The sequence below is a fragment of the Haliotis rubra genome, unplaced genomic scaffold (assembly GCF_003918875.1).
Source record: "Haliotis rubra isolate DU_JTF1 unplaced genomic scaffold, ASM391887v1 Scf529, whole genome shotgun sequence".
Classification (NCBI taxonomy): domain Eukaryota; kingdom Metazoa; phylum Mollusca; class Gastropoda; order Lepetellida; family Haliotidae; genus Haliotis; species Haliotis rubra.
In genome coordinates, this window is record NW_025767223.1 from 254,981 (window position 1) to 274,070 (window position 19,090).

The 19,090-nt window shown below is 42.9% G+C and overlaps 3 protein-coding genes across 3 annotated transcripts in view; 1 reads left to right on the forward strand and 2 right to left on the reverse strand.

The window, feature by feature from the left end:
* Nucleotides 1-15,272, reverse strand: part of LOC124252902 (cell death abnormality protein 1-like) — a 239,219-nt gene extending 223,947 nt beyond the window's left edge. Inside the window, exons 1-3 of the mRNA XM_046686582.1 lie at nt 15,266-15,272; nt 8,004-8,085; nt 7,470-7,672 (exon numbers count right to left, since the gene is read on the reverse strand). Coding sequence (XP_046542538.1) covers nt 7,470-7,672; nt 8,004-8,040 — 240 coding nt within the window. The 5' untranslated portion in view covers nt 8,041-8,085; nt 15,266-15,272. The remainder of the gene's footprint in view (nt 1-7,469; nt 7,673-8,003; nt 8,086-15,265) is intronic.
* The window catches only part of LOC124252905 (cell death abnormality protein 1-like), a 242,250-nt gene that overhangs the window by 115,023 nt on the left and 108,137 nt on the right, over nt 1-19,090 (reverse strand). The window lies entirely within an intron of this gene.
* Nucleotides 14,987-18,019, forward strand: LOC124252889. The gene is made up of 4 exons (XM_046686566.1): nt 14,987-15,499; nt 15,597-16,517; nt 16,640-16,874; nt 17,805-18,019. The coding sequence occupies exons 1-4, from the start codon at nt 14,987-14,989 to the stop codon at nt 18,017-18,019; spliced, it is 1,884 nt and encodes a 627-aa protein (XP_046542522.1).

Here is a 19,090-nt window from a genome sequence, read left to right on the forward strand (position 1 = left end):
GGATAGCACTGTAAAAAGTTGCTAGAGTAATAGATTATGCTCTAAAACCTACCCTGAGCATACTAACTCTAATTTTGTCAAAAGTGGACTTAGAACACTCTGCTTTTCAGGCGACGACTTCGACAATACTTAAGACGAAGTAATGCTGGGTTGTAGCAGCCATAGCAACACTATTTCACATACTGACCTGTCAGTATACAGCAAACGTTAATTTCCGGACATATTCTGAAAGAAAGTCATGGCATTTCTATACTGTGAATTCTACTTATGTGATAAAGTGTAACTGACTTATAAGGACATGTAACAACAGTGTGAGATACCAGGGTCGGGAGACAAAAGATAGTGAGTGAGTAAATATTTAACGTCACATCGGCAATGTCTCAGCCGGGGGAGACAAAAGTTCGATATTATAAATTAGTACCAGGTGCTCTCATTGTTGTTTATAATAGTATGTGAGTGAAAGCGAAGAGGTTTTCCCTCTTTTAGCAATACACGTGTCTTGGTCTTCTCGTGATTAAGGGAAACCGTAATGACCACAGGGGCTTGTAAAGCAAAACAAAAAAGAGCATCCAGGCATACCGAATAAACAATGACGATGAGCACACTAACATGTGTAATCGATACAGTGCTTTTGTGCACGATGTAATCAATAAACAATTTATGTTAGTGGTACAAATTCTTAACTGCTTTTGGCTCTGCATAGAACATTTGTCTTGACCTCGATTCACCCCTTAAATTTTCACATGGTGATAAGACCCGGCATAGGTAATATATACCTTGGTGCTAGTTTTCAGAATTACACGCCCCTTTGGCAATGCATTCAGTGTCAAGATACTTGAAAATAAGGTTTACATAATTTCAACAAAGAACCAAGGAACATGTATTATCTTACCTTCTTACACAATACTTTAATTTCATTGGTCAATGACGCTTTTACAAGTTTCCGTGTCACCCCTTCCAGGAGGGTGACAACTGGAAAAAATATTACCCGCTACCATGGTAACCGCCAAACTCTCCGCCGAGAAGCTGTATCGCTAACAGTCGTTTGACATCATAATATGACGCATGCAGTGCATGGAGTTTGAAAACCGTTCAATTAGCTGTTTTTTAGTTCTCTGTGTACACATTTATTTTACCGACTTTTATTTTAACTATTATATACATTGAATCGTTTGGACACTCACATATATTTTACCGACTTTTATTTTAACTATTATATACATGGAATCGTTTGGACACTCAACTTAAACACAATTAACCGTTTTTATAGCAGTTCTAAGCTTGTCAGAATATGTTTCACTGATGATAAAAATCCAGTCGAGAAACAGACGCCATTCCTGTTTACATGTCACATACTTGGTAGCGATCTTAAATGATATCTTGTACATTTAACATTGCGGTAGGATAAATACAACTGTATACAACTTATAATACCATGCATATTAAGCTAACAGAAACTGTGTAATTGACACCAGAATTGCAGGACAATTTCCTTAAGTGAAATATTGACAAATTAGAAGTCCTGATATTCAGCTCAAGAAAGGTCTTGCCAAGAACACAATTTCCAAATCTGAAAGTGGGCAGCAACGAGTTCTATTGACTCGCCAGTCGCAGAAGTCCTTGTCAATACATACCATGGTAACATCCAGGCTAGACTACTGCAACAGTCTGCTGTATGAGATGCAACAAACCAGCTTGACAAGTTACAGGGAGGCCAGAATGCTGCTGCCAGGCCTTTGACACACACGTCAAAATATGAACATTGGCTACCTATCAATCCCCAGACCAAGTCAATGCAACAAACGGCCCGGTATATGTGCAAACACTAATTGCTTTGCACGTCCCCAAAAGATGTCTGCGTTCAGCAACAACAACAAACATTTGGTGATAGAACTTTTGAGGAAGCAGGGACAGTTCTGTGTGATGACTAGTTTCATCTATTTATTATTAATACGGCTGTACTACTTTGACGATGCCTTGCACAAGGGACAAAACAAACTCAAAATCCATCACTTACACAAACAGTACCTTTCCATACAGTTAATAGCACTACATTTTGGAAAGTCAGTGTAGTAAAAAGGTACATACTTGTAACATAATACCATGTTCAGGATTCCCATTTTCTGATGCTTGATTTTTCTCCCGGTTTTCTTCAGCTGCAACATATGATATATATTATATATTACAGGGAAAACTGTCATGTGTAGCATACACTTGAATCGCATCCCCATTCATCCAACAAATTTTATATTTCCGAAGCTACCTAAAAATGTGTATGGTTTCTCTGACGAAATCATGGTAATGATGATCCGTGGAAAATACAACTAAATCTCACTATAAAAGACAAACGTAAAAAATTTTCATTGTTAAAAATAAACTACAGTTTCGACTGTTCTAAGAGCTCGAGAAGCTGATGGCCAGGCAACATCGATGGTGTGGGGATACCTTTCCAATAACTCTAATCTTGGTCTTGCGAAGATCGGACAAATTCTGAATGGACAACGGGACATCAAAGACAGGGTTGTATTTCGATGATCATCTTCATGGGCAGCAGGGCTTGGAAACACCGTGCACGTCCCGTTGGTGATTTCTTACGTCAAGAGGTGTTAGCAAGTCTACCTTGTCCCGCCAGGTGAGTGAGTGAGTTTAGGTTTACGCCTCACTCAGCAATATTCCAGCCATGTGGCGGCGGTCTGTAAATAATCGAGTCTGGACCAGACAATCCAGTGATCACCATCATGAGCATCGATCTGCGCAATTGGGAACCGATGTCATGTGTCAACCAAGCTAGCGAGCCTGACCTCCCGACCCCGCTAGTCGCATCTCACGACAAGCATGGGTTACTGAAGATACATTCTAATCCGGACCCATTCACGGGTTTGGCCCGCCAGGACTCCAGATTAAATTCCCATGGATCATGTTTGTCACATTAGGGGACGAAAAATACGCTAGAGAGATCATCCATACATTTATTATGTATTTACTTACTGCGCCTCGATCTTCTTTTGAATGGCACCACACACCATTTACTGAAAGTACATTACTGAAATTGTGTCAGTTCTCCTTCGATGATTGTGAATGGAAAATCGTATTTTATTTCCATGCACAATCATACAACGTTTGTCATATAATGACATCAACCTACAATCGATTATCCCAAATTTTAAAATAGTATGTAGTGATGACAAGTCTTTGGATTGCTTATATACTCATGCCAATAATGGTTGTCACCACCCTCCCCACCCCAAACCCACACACACCCCACACACCCTCTCCAATAAAAAAATTTGAAGGGGGGTGACAACCATTATTGGCATGAGTATAGTTACTTCGATATTGATCTTCTCTCAATGATATTTGAACCACATTTTGCACTTTGTTTATGAATACAAGCCACACAAATAAACATGATGCAACTGATGACCACTGCCTTAAAATATTCCTGTTCCGGCGTCAAAACACAGTGGTTGATAGGGGTGGGTATTGCAGAGAATTTTCATATTGCGATAAATTGCGATGCGAAAGCATATATTGCGATATGTATTGCAATGTATTGCAAGAAGTATTTTTAAACCAAAAACTACTTATAATCAAGTTAAGGCTTGATTTACAAAGCATGAACACAACAAAATCACTATGCTTGATTAAGCTTTAATAAAAACTCTTAATCATGACAAAATAAAACTGTAAATAGTATTTGGCACAAATGGAACAAGGAAATATCCGAAGATTTCCGAGTGTTACGAAATTTTCCGAATGCAAGTCAAAATACCGGTTTCGGATCAGCGTATCGCAATGCGTATCGTTTTCATGGCTGAACCGGTAAATACCGGTAAACCGGTTATATTGCGCAGCCCTAGTGGTTGATAGCCTGGACAATGGCTCACGTGCAGTGATAGTGATTTAAGTCATAAATTGTCACCAAATATTTTACAATATAGTAGGGATAGTGTGAACCTCATAATAAGTGTGAAATGACAAAGGCTCAGATTTAAATCGAATTTAACTTAGCATGCTTCTGCATTTGCACAAGGAAACTGTTTGACAAATGGTTAATAATATAGCTTGCGTATTCTTCTAAATAATGTCACTAACAAGCACGAGGCAAGAACCTATCCGGTACAAATCGTAACAATCATTGCCATAGATTCTATTTGTTTTCCAAATTGAACAGATCTACTCACCCAACACAAATGATATTCACCAGCACTGAAACACCCAAGAGGCTTCCAAGGACCACAGTTAACTTAGGTTGAGCTGAATCACACTTACAGGTGTCGGGTGTGCTGAAATCTAATGGTCAATTGTGTCCGTATTCGGCGACTTTAAACAAAGTTCATTGAGAAAAGTTTTTTAATTTGTTTTTTAGCAATAAACTGAATGTAATTTACGTTTTGATTACCCGAATGAAACACGTCACCGAGTCTGATCACGAGATCATATACATTGAGCTGAAACAAGCTGCTGGAGAGATGATCAGATGACAGCCATAACTGGTAACATTGAAATGCGCCAAGGAGAGAACCATCATACGAGCACATCACTTTCAACAAACAGAAGCAAAGTTTTGAATACCCCGACACTGTGTCCTTATGAACCTGGATTGTATATACATTAAAGAAGTAAGTTTCACTTCCAGTCGACAATAACTTCCGGTTGAAACATTAAAATGTTAATTTCATTCTTAATGACTTCAAAGTAGTTGTAAAGTAATGCGTCTTCAAAGTCCCATGTCTCTGGCAGCATAAAATCAATCTGATGCGCCTGGCTCAACAACATCCTCAATGGTGCAAGTACAATACACATTTATACCCGTGAAGATCCGGGTTAGAATTGGTCATCAGTAACCCATGCTTGTCGTAAGAGGCGACAAGGGGATCGGATGGTCAGGCTCGCTGACTAGGTTGAGACATGTCATCGGCTCCCAAATGCGTAGATCGATGCTTATAGTGTTGATTACTGGATGGTCTGGCCCAAACTCGATTATTTACAAACTGCCTTCATATAGCTGGAATATTGTGGAATGCTTCGTTAAACAACAACCAAACCAAATAATGCACATTTGATTCAAATCAAAACAAAGCAGCCCATTTCCTATGTTTAACATTATCACTTCTTGTTTCGGACAGTAATTGGCCAATGCAAAATATATTCACAACTGAAAGTCCCATGCCTCCAGCTTCCCTGATAACAATGTTTAGTTACCCGACCTTCGATGTCAGCCAAGAACATGGCGTATTATATCTGTTTGACAACATGGTTGCTGACTGCTATACACGCCTCATACATGGGGTTTGTTCAGTTCATACAGACGCAGAACAACCAGGTAAAGAGTTACCATTCCATTGAACCCATCATTCAAACAGTTTCCCAATCTTTTCTGACACTGGACAATATAACAATATATACGTTTGGACCTACTATGTACGAAATGCATTTGTGATTGTATTGTGAGAGTTAATGGGACCTTCAATATCACTGACAACATTTTCAAAAACTTTCCAAATAGCCAATGCAAAGGAAAGCATATTTGTATATCGTCTAAAGTCTCAGTCACCTGACACTTCCATCACCAATTCTCGCGTACATATTTATTCAATAACTTTACACACAAAAAGCTACTGTATCCAACCTAAGCCTCGCCCTGGGATTGACCGAACTTTCAGTGACCTTCAAAACATCATCTCTCCATGGGATCATCTCCGATTCTCGTGTATGACCTTGACCTTGAAATAACAGTACAATGTGCCAAATAGATTTTCCTGAGGAAGGAACACGATTCTCCTGACATAGACTGTATGAATTTCACCTCGAGGACGACATTGGCATTTGACATCATTACTCAGTGTGACGACTATTATACCTAGAATGTCCATTCGCTGACATCATTACTCAGTATGACGACTATTATACCTAGGATGTCGATTCGCTGACATCATTACTCAGTGTGACTACTATTATACCTAGGATGTCCATTCGCTGACATCATTACTCTGTGTAACTACTATTATACCTAGAATGTCCATTCGCTGACATCATTACTCTGTGTAACTGCTATTATACCTAGAATGTCCATTCGCTGACATCATTACTATATGTGACGACTATTATACCTAGGGTGTCCATTCGCTGACATCATTACTATATGTGACGACTATTATACCTAGGGTGTCCATTCGCTGACATCATTACTCAGTGTGACGACTATTATACCTAGGGTGTCCATTCGCTGACATCATTACTCAGTGTGACGACTATTATACCTAGGATGTTCATTCGCTGACATCATTACTCTGTGTGACGACTATTATACCTAGGATGTCCTTTCGCTGACATCATTACTCAGTGTGACTACTATTATACCTAGGATGTCCATTCGCTGACATCATTACTCTGTGTGACGACTATTATACCTATGATGTCCATTCACTGATATCATTACTCAGTGTGACGACTATTATACCTATGATGTCCATTCGCTGATATCATTACTCAGTATGCCGACTATTATACCTATGATGTCCATTCGCTGATATCATTACTCAGTGTGACGACTATTATACCTATGATGTCCATGCGCTGACATCATTACTCAATGTAACTACTATTATACCGAGGATGTCCATTCACTGACACCATTACTCTGTGTGACGACTATTATACCTAGGATGTCCATTCGCTGACATCATTACTCAGTGTGACGAATATTATACCTAGGATGTCCATTCGCTGACATCATTACTCAGTGTGACTACTATTATACCTAGGATGTCCATTCGCTGACATCATTACCTCAGTGTAACTACTATTATACCTAGGATGTTCATTCGCTGACATCATTACTTAGTGTAACTAATATTATACCTAGGATGTCCATTTGCTGACACCATTACTCTGTGTGACGACTATTATACCTAGGATGTCCATTCGCTGACATCATTACTCAGTGTGACTACTTTTATACCTAGGATGTCCATTCGCTGACATCATTACCTCAGTGTAACTACTATTATACCTAGGATGTCCATTCGCTGACATCATTACTTAGTGTAACTACTATTATACCTAGGATGTCCATTCGTTGCATGGCTTTATAGAATTAACGAAAAGTAATACGTCAGAAACTTTGCCTCCACATGAACATTCTAGGGGATCTTCCATGAAACTTGATTTACATCTAAAACTGATGTAGTTGTTTATATACGTTTATCTGAGGTAAAAAATAGAACATTCCAACACTAGAGGATGTCATTTGATGCAGTCATTGGTGACGATGTTAACTGTACCTACGAGCTTAAGTATTGACCTTTTTGACATACTGAGTTACATGTGCACATGTGCACATATGATAAATATGACACTGGTAATGTTTCACCATATGGGTAACAAATACCTTTGCGAATGTTACATAGAGGCCCTTTGTAGTTTTCGATGCAGCCTTGGGTGCAGCGTCCGTTGAATTGATTACATATCTTGTTGAGGCAGTTTTCACTACAGTTGACGGAACAAGTTATTCCATACCATCCAGGAATACACCCCACTGAGCACTCTCCATCTGATTTCCTGCAGTGTTTTGCCGTATTATTGTTCACGAGGGCGCAATGGCAGGAACAGTTTCGTTCACAGCTGTCGCCAAACTTTCCCCACTGACACTGGACAGCATTGGCCACACCTACAATATAATGTCAAGATAGTTTCAATTGGGGGACAGTTTTATATCCGTAGTGTAAAAGAAGACATTTACCAGTTTAGTGTAACCAGCAGACCCCAAAGTATTGCGGGCAATAATTAGCATAGATTGCTGATTCAAACTCACGGGAACCGAAACTTGCATGATTACAGGGAACATTTCTTTTCACAGCAAATTCTGCCTCGTACAGCGAGGGGACGCTACGTGTACATAAATCACAGAACTTTTGAGATTTATTTTAGATACTGAAAGCGTGGTGTCGATTTCATTCAAATGTATAACTACAATGACAGCTACTAAAACAATTACTCACAAAGGATAACCGCAAGAAGTGGAACTTCTAAGTACATGGTATCATCATTTCTCAGTTTTTCATGTAGCCTCTCTTCTTTAGACTGCGGAGAAGAAAATAGACGCGCATCAAAACACACAGAAATCATGACATATAAGTAGTAACACGAAGTATTGGAACAAATATTGGTATTGTCGGTAAATATATTGTTCAAGAAACATTATGTCTTTTGAACCTAACGCCACAGCACGTCCGTAAATTGGCACTCGGTCCAGCCAGAAATTAGAAGTCAGTCATGATTTTGTAAACATTTTCAAGAAAGGTAGATTAGTGTGTCTGGACCATATGTCTGTCAATTGGTAATATTCGGCTTATCATGCAACTGAGATTAATCTAGAAATTGCCCCATCCCAAAAACATCCCAATTGATGACTTAATGGTATTTGGGGCTTTTGGTAGTAGATGAGTTGGGCAACAGACCGTTGCCAGTGATATCTGTATTTCCTGTTTGCTTGTATTATAGCCAAATGCATTTGAACCTTTCTCGCGTAAGGAAGGAAGTTGTACCAAAACCTGAACTGTAAACCCGAGCATGTGAATCACTTCATTACTGGACCATACGCCGATCTCCCGTTGCTTGTGGAGGGCGTACTTGGGAAACAGGGAGGGAAATATCTTACCCGTGAGTATATATTTGAACGACAAAGAACCAATATTACATGATATTGCATGCTGTAAATTAAATTTATAGGCTCAGTTTATATGCTCCATAGTCGCATATTCAAGTTATATTTACGTGTCACTGTCTCTTTTCAGGCAAAGATGGATCTGTTGCTTCTAATTGTCATTACTACCTTCCCAATCACCTTGAAAGGTAAGTATCTATCATAATGAACTACTCTCTAAGGTATTTAAAAATATATCGCGTATTAAACATGTTTTCGAATAGAAAATACGAATCATGTAACACATAGATATGTCTGCTTATAACTAAGTAATGGGCCCTGTTAAATATGTTGACCTGAAGCTTCTGATCAAAAGACATCACCAAGTTTGACCAAGCACCAGTGATCAGATGAATATCTAGTCCAATTACCTATTATTACTTTGGATGTCGACTACTTTCCGGTTAAATGGCGGAATTTCATGGCGTTAAAAATGATTCTACTAATTATGAGGGATTCTTTGCACGAAGAGACCCAAACACTATAATACCCCACGAATCCTTAATAAAGATACTGTCATGTTTGTTGCATGTGTTAAACTCCATGCATATCTTAAGATAGTGCTTGCAATAGATACGTGCATTACATGATATGAACATAAATAAGTAATATATAAGTAAATCTGCTCACATTACAGCTGCAACATGTAGAGTGAAGCAACACTGCTGAGACTGCCATGAGGTGATAGGACATTGTCTCACTGGTTGCGAGGATGGATATTTTGATCTCATGTGCAGTTCGCTCTGCAGCAGAGACTGCAAGAAGAGCCTTTGTAAACTGAACGAGCGAGGTCTTCAGGTATGCACGGAAGACTGCATACCAAGGTATCACGGTTGAAACTGTGATAGCCAGTGTGATAGCCCAGGGGTCGGATGTACAAAGTGTCCACACGTGTGTGATGGCGGATATTGTCAGACAGATTCAACTGTTTCTGGGTGCGTTGGTTCCTATTATGGTTCTGATTGCAAGAACTGTTCAAGTAGATGTAAATCCTGCAACAGGATTACAGGACATTGTGAGAAGTGTTATCCGCCTTATGCTGGACCGACCTGTGAACACACCTGCGACCATTGTTTGGAGTCCAGTGGATGTGACACTGGATGTCAGCATGGTTGTCTACCACGATTTTATGGCAAGTTTTGTGACGAGGAGTGCAGTGTTCATTGTTAACCTAATCCGATTACCGTTGCAAGCAACTGTTCAGCTCCAAAAAAGACCAACAATTGTCTAGGTGAGTGTAACAAAGTGACGGGTGCCTGTACTCACAGATGTGTCAATGGAAGATATGGATTCAACTGTTCCCTCCAATGCAATCCCAGATGCCTGTATGGTAAATGTAATGCTACTGGAGCCTGTGTTGAGGGTTGTTCACCTGGATCTTATGGAACAGACTGTGGACCATGTCCTGCCAACTGTGTCAATCAGCTGTGCAACTCCACGAATGGATCATGCATCAGTGGGTGTACAAATTGGTCATACGGAGAGTTCTGCGACCACTCGTGTCCAAGATGCCTGGATGGCATGTGCCATCAGTGGACCGGTGCGTGTACCAAAGGATGCGAGGCCAGTTTCGGTGGCGTCAGATGTGAACATGACTGTACCAATGACTGTTCCTTAGCGGACTGTATGAAAAAGAACGTATGTGAAACAGGTAAGCTGGTTTCAAACGATTGATATACAGTTGGGTTTTTTTTCAATGTCCTACATGTACAAAGTTTATTTAGTTGCAGTATAATCGGAAATGTGCTTCAACGTTAATGAGATTCAGTGTCATTCCAATGGATAGTGTACGTACTCAGATAGCACGAGGAATGTGAATTTCTGTGAACACTGCTAAAGTATGTGGATTCACTTATCACTGAAATGATTCTGTGAGTCCAGAGAAGTGAGCGCATATCAACACTTGTCAAAAAGAATATGAGAGGACACAGCATGAAGTATTTGCATTTGTGTTTGATTTTGATATGACTGTTCAACTCTGAATTTGACATTTCCTTTTTTGGTGTCTACGTTTATATTCTGCCCGAAGTTGGCCATTTTTGTCTCTCATCTGCAAGCCTAAGTACATATAGGACTGACCTTCCACACGATGGTCCATCATCCCCCACCCAAGTAAACTGATCCTCCTTTCTTTTTTGTTAAATCGTGTCTCAATTCTTATTTATGATAATAATAAGGGTTACGGGATGATTTCTCATTTATCACTGACAGAGGTAATATTCTACATTAAACATACAGATGCAAGTCAAAGGGGCACATTAATTCTGTATTACGTTCGTCTACAGGATCTACTAATGTGTTCCTGGGTGGAACCCTAGCTGCTGCGTTGATGTTTGCAGCTTGTATCTTGCTGGCAGCTCTGTTCTACTGCCGAAGCAGAATGAACATAAATAGGTCAGTTTCTGTATTTAGATTGTTTTATGTATGTAAAATTTTTACTTGTTTTGCTGCATATCCTTTTAACAACCTAAGCAAAAGGCAGTGGATGATTTCTACCGCACGTTTAGACTGTTTTGTTCCAAAATCAATTTAGAACATTGGAACCAATCTTACGATGCGACGTTTGATTGATGTGATACATGACGGATATAAAAGATGGGAGTTGAGATCACCTTAGCGCTGAGATTACATTGTGAAACTGGGCTGATCAGGGGAACATATAATATCACGTCTGATGAAGGGACCTCGTCCAGTGCGATTAGTAAGAAAACATCACCCATAGAAACTTACACTGACGCAAACTTAAGCTCATGTACTGTCATGGTATTACACACATTCATTGTTTTGGGTTTTTTCAACACAACAGAGCCTGGAATGCAACCTTGGTGGCTGATAGAGAAACTCCCTCTCCCCTTTACGAAACTCTACATATATACAGTGAAGTTCGCGACAACGGCACTTCGGCAGTTTATGTGCCACGACACAGTGACAAAAACGAAGATGCAAATATTGCCGTTCACGCCTTGGCTGACCACTTCAACGCAACAGAAAACACGGAGCTTGGGTATCAGTCAATCCCAGAAAGTCATTTTGCATATTCCGTGTCATATTCACACTTAATGAATGATGTCGCTGTTGATGACCCTTATCAGCATGGCAAATATCTAACTCCTGTTCACAGGCAAATGCGATTGACAGTTCCACAAAGACGTTTAACTATATGAATATTAAGACATGCAGCCGAATCGCATCATCAGAAACGCATATCATGTTTTAGTAAGCCATTAGCTTGTTTATTTGTATATCATTTTTCTGGCCATGTAGTATTGTATAAAAGGATGTAACGCCATTAGGTCAGGAGTTAAGTAACGGTCTTATCGATTAACATAGAATACAATTGAAACTGTTACAGATCTGACTTTTAGATAATGAATGACTAGACTGTGTTCTAGTCCGTTGAGCAATAATTTGCACATACCACGACGTATTAATTTTATGCTTGCAAACACAATTTATACCACACGGAGATTTAGATTATTAAAACATGCAAAATGGATCTAGAGAGGGCCCCTCTACGTATGGAGTTACACTGAAGTCAGCCATGTGAGACCTTCAACCGGTTTCATTGCATTCAACCCCTGTACATTTGTAAGTGGGCTTTAATTGCGCACTAAAATTGTATCTGCCTCAGATAGTGTGGATATGTATCTAACATGTTTTTTATGAATTATATATTTCCAGATATGTTTTACTTTGTTAAATCTTACTGCTTGACTGTGCGTTTCATACTAATATATTGTTTGCTATCGTCAACTTTTGAAACATAGTAATTTTTAAACTTTTCTTATCTCACGGTATGCACCATCTCCTTCTTCTACGACCATGTGTGGAAACGTGCTGTCAGCTAAGTTGAGTCGAATCTTTACTGACCTCTGCCCCGCCCTGACCTCTGCCCCCACTCCGATATCAGCACCTGTCAATCATCTACTGAAGCGTGCGGCTTGCTCAGATGATCACGTGACCACCTCTGCCTGTCATTATCTTTCTTGTCGCCACATTGTGTGGACGTGTGTTGTGGTTAAGAGAGTTTTCATTGTGTTTTTACGATTAGAATGGGGAAATCGAATCGTTATGGTTTTAAAAAACGCAAACATTGCGACAGATGCAATAGTAACTTCTCGGCGGCGGACCCTCATAAATCTTGCGTGGATTGCTTAGGACGATGTGAATGGTCCAGACGTTGCGCCTCATGTGTTAACCTTGACGACGATGCATTCTCCGAATATCGTCGGGTAGCTTACAGGCTCAAGTCAGATAGGGACCGTAGGAATCCATCGGAGGGTCCATCGGACTGAAAGCGTTCGAAATTGGACCGCCGTGTAAAATCTGCAGTTCGAAATCCAAGTCTCCAAAAGAAGATTTCCTGGACGAGGCATCGGACTCCTACCTCAGTGAGAATCTGCGTCAACTATTCCGTCCGCATTCGTCAAGCCCCATTACACTGGAAGATTCTTCACCACCACGTGTTGTTGTCTTATCTACGTCTGATACTCAACCCCGGCCGCCTCTGGTTGTGAATGTGCCTCAGCGTCCTAACGTTTCGGAGGCGGGGACTACTCATGCGGCGCTTAGTGTGATTTCTACTATTACATCACAAGATGATTACTGGCAGTGCAGCGCTTTCGACAAGAGCTGCACTTACTTCGGAAGTGACGCTCTCATCAGATCCACTTGTCACGGATCCCAGGTGGTTACTCAGAGCGCCGCTCTCTTCCACTGCGGCACTTTGGTTGGGTTCGGCGCTTACTACCGGTTCGGCGCTTTCTCTCGGTTCGGCGCTTGCTCCTGGTGTTCCCGGTTCGGCGTTTCCTCCAAGTGTTCCCGGTTCGACGCTTCCTCCGGGTTCAGCGCTCCCTCACGGTTTTGGCGCTCCCTCCTAGTTCGGCGCTTCATCATGCTGCTTTTAATCCAGCGCTCATTCACAGTCTGCCTGGTTCGACGCTAACTCACAATGTTATCAGCTCAACAGTTACTCCCCGGGATTCCTGGTGCGACGCTTACTCATGGTGTTTCCGGTTCAGTGCTTACTTATGGTTCACTAGCTACTGGAGTGACTCATGGTTCAACGCTTCCTCAGAGTTCTGCGTTTACTACCCAGATGTCGAGTTTGGCGCTGGCTCCACTCAGTTCAGCTTTGGAATTCATTGTGCGGGATCCTTTGTCTTCATCTCATGGGGGCGTGTCTCAATCGTCTGCATGTTCATCCTCTCTACGTGAGGTACCTCAACATTCCTCTGGGTCTACTACGACTTCATCAGTCCCTTCTGCAGCAGTGTCTACAACGAGATCTGTTTTGCCGGTTTCCTGGAATCCGGTGTCTGATGGGGCGATGTCTCAGCCTATGGACTTTGATGCCTTTGAGTTGGCGGTAGCATCAGCCATACGGCATCAGGAGCCAGTATCATCCCCTGTTACTCAGTCATCAGGGCCTACGACTACTCCACCTGTACCTTTACAAGAGATTCTACGTTCAACGACGCTGTCTATTTCTTCAGGTAGTACGTCCACCTCGGAGGTTAGCGTGAATGCTGTTGACTCACCTCAGCTGCTTATCTGGATCGCTGATAACCTCAGGTTACAGCGTAGTACTTAGACGGAGGACTTATTATCCAGTTTTGATATGAAGCCAGGAGACTTTGGTTCCTTCACGTTCCCTCCCTGACCGTGTGTCACACAATTATATAGCAGCGTCCCTGGACGAGGCTTTTGGTAACTTGAGGAAGATTAAAGACGATTTTGCTGCTCCTCGCTTCAATTTAGCATCAGCTCATCTACATGGACTGTCATCGATGATGGTCTCTCCTCCAGTCGATGATGATATCACGTTGCTGGGGACTAAAAAAAGAGCTTATTTGCCCTTCCTGGTCGAAGATCGTGAACTGCTGCATTTAGATGGTCCCATAAGGATGATTATGGCTCCACTAAACTTGGTGTTGACAACTACTGAAGCGGTGGCTATGTCTGTCACACACGCTACGTCTCATCAGCAAGCATACATTCAATGGTTCTATTGCAAGAACAATTTCAAACCATCCTGGATCAGTTGGCTCATTTTTTCTCGTATGTCACGGCTATGCGTCGCAGATGACCTTTACAGTCATCCTCTTGGGAAGACAGATTCCGGACGGATCTGTTTCGTCAACCATGGTCTGGCAAGTCACTATCTAGTGGGGCCATTAGGGAAGTAGCCAATAGAGTGGGTTAAAATGCTCATTTACAAGTCTCCGTTGAATTGTTGAGCTTCCAGCGACTACAGGTGGAGCAATCAATGCGACAGCGATGGCCAGCTCACTAAGTACCTTCACTCGGGTTCTACCGCTTCCTTTCGTAGGACGGGTGCCTACGGCAGAGGGCGATCAGGTCGTCAATGAAGGACTTCCACTGCTCCACAATCAACTTCCACTGCCGACCAGTCCACCTCGCAGAGACTTGAGAAGCAATGACTCAATGACATTAGAAGGCGACTTGGAGCTTCCACCTCCAGTCGTGCCCATTCGGAAGTCCCCAGTAGGAGGCCGGCTTGGGACTTATGCTCCCAACTGGACAATCGTGGGAGACCCCTACGTCCTGTCCATGTTAGCCAGGGATTCCAGTTACCAGTCATCGGGAATCCTCCGCTCACTTTGTTCCCGGCTCGCAACTTATCCCGAGCAACAGCTGGCTGTTCTTCAGTCCACGATAGACAATTTACTCAAGAAACTTGCGATAGAATCCCTGGGTCCGGCACCGACCGACCCGGGGTTCTATTCTCCCAATCTTTCTGGTGCCCAAGAAGGATTCGGACAAACTGAGGTTAATCTTCAACATGAATGCATTCAACGAGAAGTTTCTGCAGCCTCCGCCCCATTTTCGCATGGTATCTGTGGCACTCCTCAAGACTATTTTCAAGCCAGGAGACTTCATGGTCAGTTTGGATCTGCAGGATGCCTACATCCACATCCCGATCTTCCCGGCTCATCGCAAGTTCATTCGGTTCATCTTCAAGGGCATCCTATTTCAGTGGCGTGTTCTCCCGTTTGGAATTTCTTCTGCCCCGTGGCTGTTTACACAGATAACGAAGTCTGTCACCAGTTTCCTCCATCGCAAGAGGATAGTCTTCGAAGCTTATATCGACGACTGCATTCAGCCACAGAACGATCATGCCCTTCTGCTTCGTCACATGCAGTTTGCAATACAGTTTCTTCCCCAATTAGGCTGGTTAATCAATCTGCAGAAATCAGAACTAGTCCCGATGCGCCGACTTCAATTCATCGGAGCAGTGTTCGACACAGAGGTCAACAAACTGTTTGTCCCGAGTGATCGCTTCTGCAAGATACAGCGGTTGGTTTCCCCAGCACTAGCGCAACCCAGGACGCTTCGTCAGTGGCAGGAGCTCCTGGGCCTCTTGACATCGGCTCAGGCATTGACCCTCCATCCCGTACAGCTGTTTCTGGCACTTTATATCAGAGTGGGAGATCCTGTTCCTCTGATCCCTCTACCTCTGGAGCTCCATCCTCATCTTCAATGGTGGATGGAAGAATTGAATGTTTGTGACGGAGTCTGTTTAGAGCCATTTGTTCCATCTCACCACCTGTATGTGGACGCGTCTCAACACAAGTGGGGAGCTCATCTTCTCAACAAACAAGTGGCAGAGCTGTGGTCTATCGTAGATCGCACGTGTCACATCAACATTCTGGAGTTCAGGGCAGTGATTCTGGCAATCAGTCACTGGCAGAATGCCCTACGAGCATCGTCCCTCATGATCAGATCGGACAACGCAGCAGTGGTTTGGCATATCAACAGAATTCTGGTGGATTCTCTCAACATCATGGTACGAGCCAGCCACATTCCGGGGTGAAGAATGTCATCGCAGATGCTCTGTCCCGACCGAGTGGTCCCTCTCAGACGGAATGGAAATTACATCCTCAGGTGTTTCAGACCTTCTGCCTTCAGATGACGTCTCCGACAGTAGATCTCTTCGCCACGAGGTTCAACCATCAGCTGCCTCAGTTTGTGTCACCAATACCGGATCCTCTGGCCTGGGACCTCGATGCTCTAGCCATCCCATGGGAAGATCTGAACGCTTACGCGTTTCCGCCAGTGGCCCTTCTTCCTCTCATTCTAGTAAAACTGCGTGCAACCCAGAGGATGACTCTGCTCTTGGTTGTGCCCTACTGGCAAGCCAGAAGTTGGTTGATAAATCTTCAAGACCTAGCCGAACCAGATCCCGTGCCGCTTCCCGATCGACCTGATCTGTTGGTTCATCCACACTCTGATCAACAACATTGGTCCCTGTTGACGCTCCAATGGGTTATTCGAAGCGGGTTGCTACTAGCATTACAACAGCGCATTGTACTTCTACAAGGTCACTCTACGATGACAAGTGGAAAAGTTTTGAAGCATACTGCAGGAAGAAGGGCATCTCATCCCCCACTACGACATCCCCGCATGGTGGCAGAATATCTTCAGCATCTCCGAACCTCCAGGAATCTTAAAGGTTGCTCTTAACACAGTTATTGCAACGGCCACGTGTGTGAAGATTTCCACTGTCCCTGAACTTCAGTCTCTCCTAAGGTCTTTCAAATGGGCTGAACAATCCCAGAAGTTCCGGCCTCCAGCTTGGGATCTCTCCGTCGTACTTGCTCATCTCACATCAGCTGTTTAAAAATTCTGTAGGAGAAAGATTTCGAACATGTCTCCTTTAAGACCTTCTTTCTCTTGGCCTTGGCTACAGCTGCCCGTATCTCTGAGTTGCATGCGCTTGATGTTTCTCGGGTACGTTTTGAAAGGTCTAGACATGCGAAAGTTTTGCTTGATTTGCGGTGGGATTTTCTTGCCAAGAATCAGTTACCAGTACAGCCGGATTGCACGTTTACGATCCCACCGTTGTCTACTATCTTCAGCCCAGAAGACACTGAAGATCTTTCCTTATGCCCGGTGCGAGCGTTAAGGATTTATCTAGCTGCATCAAAGGATCGCCACAGACTGTGTAAGAGATTGTTTATTCCAATATCAACTGCCTCCACCTCGGAAGTCTCCCGTTCTACCTTGGCGTTTTGGATCAGAACTACGATCCTACGTGCCTATGCCTTTGCGGACCTGCCTCCTCCATCAACAGCGAAGCCTCATGAGACTCGAGCTCTTGCGTCTACTATGGCCCTTCACAGGAACTGTTCCCTGCAGTCCATCATGGAGGGCTGTTTTTGGAGATCCGACACGGTGTTCGCTTCGGACTACCTATGGGACCTCTCGGTGACATACGTGGAAGGCCTACATGAATTCGGTCCCTTGGTACTGGCACAGCAATTGTCTTTGGCCCGCGCTCACAGATAAAGCGATCCTTCTTCGATCGGCTTTGCTCTGTTCATAATAAAAGATATAGATGTTATCCATATCTTCGTACTTTTTTACTTGGGGCTTAGACCCTTCTCACCTAGAGAACTAGGGCGTGTTTGCACTGTCATACTTATGACTAGAAGACTATGAGGCAAGTCTTGTGCAACATGCAGAGATGGTCGACGTTCCGCTTACTGACCTCTACTCTTGAAGCAATTACGTCAGTGAAGTGTTGATTTCCGATTACCCGCATGGTTTTCGAAGCGTTCTGCTCCTAAGTCCTTTCTCACCTTTGGTACGTTAGGGAGATTGGTACTGAACGTTAAACTAGTTGAGCAACCGGGCTATTCCCTCTTTCACTGCCTTCCAATTTGTGTCTGTGGGGGGTACTTTCGAAGCAGGGACTGACCAGGTTAAGGTCCTCGACTGTAATGTGTGGACTCACCTGACAAATCGTTGGGCGGCGGGGCCTACTTGCCAATCTGCGGCCTTTTGCTTGTCAAAAGTTGCGGCTAAAAACCACATTAATTCGGGAGCACCCACTCCCTAGAGTTTTTGTGCTGTGTAAGCCAAGGGGTTAATGAAGCAACCCACCCCAAGTTGGGAGTTTGCATATCGGGAGTTGGTGCTTTCTACTGGCCTCCTTGGGTTAAGTATGCGTTTTCTCGGTGGTAGTAGTACGGGGTAATCTGCGACGCGCCTACCAACCGTGGGATTATGCATACCGTTAGATAGGTTTAAAAATTTGTAAATTTTACAATAAATTGTATATTTATATACTTATCCTATCTCACGAGATAGGACCCACCCGACCTGCCCAACATCACAGATTATTGGAAGCTCCAAGACGAGAATGACAGGCAGAGGTGGTCACGTGATCATCTGAGCGAGCCGCACGCTTCAGTAGATGATTGACAGGTGCTGATATCGGAGTGAAGGCAGAGGTCAGGGCGGGTCAGAGGCCAATAAAGATTTGACTCAACTTAGCTGACAGCACGTTTCCACACATGGTCGTAGAAGAAGGAGATGGTGCATACCGTGAGATAGGACAAGTATATAAATATACAA

Coding starts and splice junctions, on each gene's coding strand:
- LOC124252889 (XM_046686566.1), top strand. CDS start 14,987: ATGGCCAGCTCACTAAGTACCTTCACTCGGGTTCTACCGCTTCCTTTC. Junction 16,518..16,639: donor TGGATTCTCTCAACATCATG/GTACGAGCCAGC, acceptor TTCTGCCTTCAG/ATGACGTCTCCGACAGTAGA. Junction 16,875..17,804: donor GCCCTACTGGCAAGCCAGAA/GTTGGTTGATAA, acceptor CTCCATCAACAG/CGAAGCCTCATGAGACTCGA.